Source organism: Ixodes scapularis, unplaced genomic scaffold (genome assembly GCF_016920785.2).
Source record: "Ixodes scapularis isolate PalLabHiFi unplaced genomic scaffold, ASM1692078v2 PGA_scaffold0__279_contigs__length_252992795, whole genome shotgun sequence".
Taxonomy (NCBI): domain Eukaryota; kingdom Metazoa; phylum Arthropoda; class Arachnida; order Ixodida; family Ixodidae; genus Ixodes; species Ixodes scapularis.
Window position 1 is genome coordinate 245,207,408 of NW_024609835.1, and position 2,606 is coordinate 245,210,013.

At 51.8% G+C, this 2,606-nt stretch overlaps 1 protein-coding gene across 1 annotated transcript; it reads left to right on the forward strand.

The window, feature by feature from the left end:
* Window positions 1–443: 443 nt before the first annotated feature.
* LOC115311815 lies at window positions 444–1,499 on the forward strand. Its single transcript, XM_029970653.4, has one exon. It carries the CDS (start codon window positions 444–446, stop codon window positions 1,497–1,499), a length of 1,056 nt encoding a protein of 351 aa, XP_029826513.2.
* The last annotated feature ends 1,107 nt before the right edge of the window (window positions 1,500–2,606 follow it).

Sequence of the window (2,606 nt, forward strand, 5' to 3'; positions counted from 1 at the left end):
TCTACGCGAGAAGCCCGGGGGGGGGGGGGGGGGGGGGGGGTACAGTTACCCAAAAGGAGTGGTGACAGCTGACAGGTGGTCCTGGGCGTCATCTACGTCGGAGAACAGGACGACCTGTGGCTTCACCTGCGGACCGGCGAAGCATCTTCAGCGAGCGACGACAGAATATCGGGGCAAGCCTCAAGAGAAGAGACGAGATTGTCGCTGCAGTGCTGAACTTCGTTGTGGTGCCGGAAAATTGTCGTTGTTTTTTTGTGTGTGTTTTTTTTTTTTCTTCTTTTCGGTGAACGAAGAAGGAGCTGAGACTTCCAGACGACGGGCATGATCGCCAGGCCGAGTGGAGACACTGCGGCAAGTGGGTGGCGGCGACTGGAGGAGCAGCTAACTGGATTTTGCCAGGCAACAGTGGGTGAGTCCCATTCCCGTTTTCTCCGAGGCTCACCATGACCAGAGAGACTAGATCGAGGACCCCAGGGTCTTCCCTCAGTGGCGCCAACTTGGAACCAGACGCTGGCACCAGTGAGGGAGGGCAGCCAACAGATTCGAATGACCTTAGTGCTGAGATAACACTCATGAGACTAAAGATAGAACTCGAGAAAATAAAACTGGAGCAGCTCAAAATAACGGGGCAGCCTCATGAGGAGAACACTCGGGGTACGGGGGGAGTCGAACGGTATGCAAAGGAGCTACGTGCGGTGCTGGCGCCAATGCCCGAGACGGACGCATTGGTACCTGCATGGTTTAAAGGCGCTGAAACAATGTTGGCGAGTTGTGAGGTTCCACAGGACCTACACGGGGCACTCATCCTGCCCTTTCTAAACGAGAAAGCGAGCGCCGTTGTAGCAAACAGAGCAGAGGGACGGGTATTGCAGTACAAGGAGCTACGAGACATTATCCTCGACGAGCTCAAGATGACTCCGGATGAGTATAAGCGGAGGTTTCATGTCGCACGCAAGCAAGAAGAGGAGTCGTGGCCACAGTTCTCTACCGATCTGACTACGATGTTCGGCCACTACACGGAGAGCCGCGAAGTAGAGACACTAGATGATCTAAGGCAGCTGATCATTTCAGATCGGCTAAAACATGTCATGCCGGATGATGTCCGGGCCTACGTACTTCAGAATGAAACCAAAGAATGGCTAAGGCCAAAGGAAGTAGCGGAACTTGCCGAGAAATTCGAAAAGAGTCAGCACGATCGAAACTGGGAGCCCCAGAGGGCGGCCGAGGGGCCACAGGTGAACATGCGGGGTGGGCCTGCGGAAGTTGGGGGCGACCAGCGAAGGGTTGAAAAACCTCGACCGCAAGGGTGCTTTTCGTGTGGAAGGCTGGGGCACCTTAAGCAGAACTGCCCTGGATTAGTGCATACAGCCGTGGACTCCGGGAACAAACCGGCCTCCGCGTGTCTGAGTGCGGGGGTAAGACCTTTGCCACGGTCACGCGAGACATTTGAGACGACGGGGACGCGCAGGCATGGAGAAACAGTTTCGGGTATAGGCTAGGTATAGAAAACCTTTTTTTTTTTTTTTCTGTTCGCGTTTGGATTTCCTTGCCTGTAGCCAACGTTAATTTTTTTTTCTGCTTTAGGTAAATACTGGTCATGGTGGAATCTGGAACGTACGGGTTTGGGTCTCACCGGACTGTGTTTGCTTGTGTTTTTTTTTTATGTTGTTGGTTTTCCCTGTCGCCCAACAGATTATTTTTTTTGGCAGGGGGTATAGCTCCTTTGTTGTTGTTTTGTTTTTGTATGCTACGCGTCTGTCTCGAAAAGGGGGACCGATGTTGCGCGAACAGCAAGTGTACTTGCAACATTCTTGGTGGGGAGGTGTTAAGTAACGAAGGATTTTGTTAGAAATAAGTAAGATTTGTTTTAGAAAAGTCTATCTTTTTACAGTTGCGTCGGCATCGTTTTATTTTTTTTAGCTTTCTTAATGAGTGTCGGCGTTTTGGAGGGAGCATTTGCGGGGGCAGAGCGGCCGGGAGTGGGGAGCGGCTTCCCCGCGGTCGTTAAGAAACGTCTCGGGTGCCGGTAGTCTGCTCGGACAGATCCCTTCTTGCAGCTGGTTGTGGCTTTTAGCCGAATGTGCCTGTATATAGAGGGTTTCACCGCTTAGTGTAAAATTGTCGCCTTTTGCCCGATGCAATAACTTAGCGGTTGGCGCCAGTCAGACTGGAAAAATTGCAGAGAACAACCCTACAAGGAATTTAGGTCTGGCGGTTACAGCGACAGGATGACAGCTCGCCGACCATTGGACGACAGTGTACCACGTGGGAGTGGTGAAATTTGAAGTGATTAATCCATCTCTGGAGGGAAAGGAGGCATCTACGAGGCTAGAAAAGGGCTGCCGAGAGGGTTCTCGGGGATTCGGCTCTTGAGACTGGGGACCAAAGTATGGGGTTTTAATTTTGGAAGTTTTGGTATTACCGTTGACTTGTCGTTTTGTTTTGAAAATAAACGTGGCCACACTGGCCACCGTAAACCTACCGACGTCGTAATGTGTCCACCGGGATCGAACAACTTTTAGTTTTTTTTTTCCTTATTCGACTTCCCGGGGGACTACCATCGGGCGAACACCATCATCGGTCGTCACCATCCTGACCGGGCCCCT

Excerpts from the sequence above, each read along its gene's own strand:
- LOC115311815 (XM_029970653.4), top strand. The coding sequence starts at position 444 with ATGACCAGAGAGACTAGATCGAGGACCCCAGGGTCTTCCCTCAGTGGC.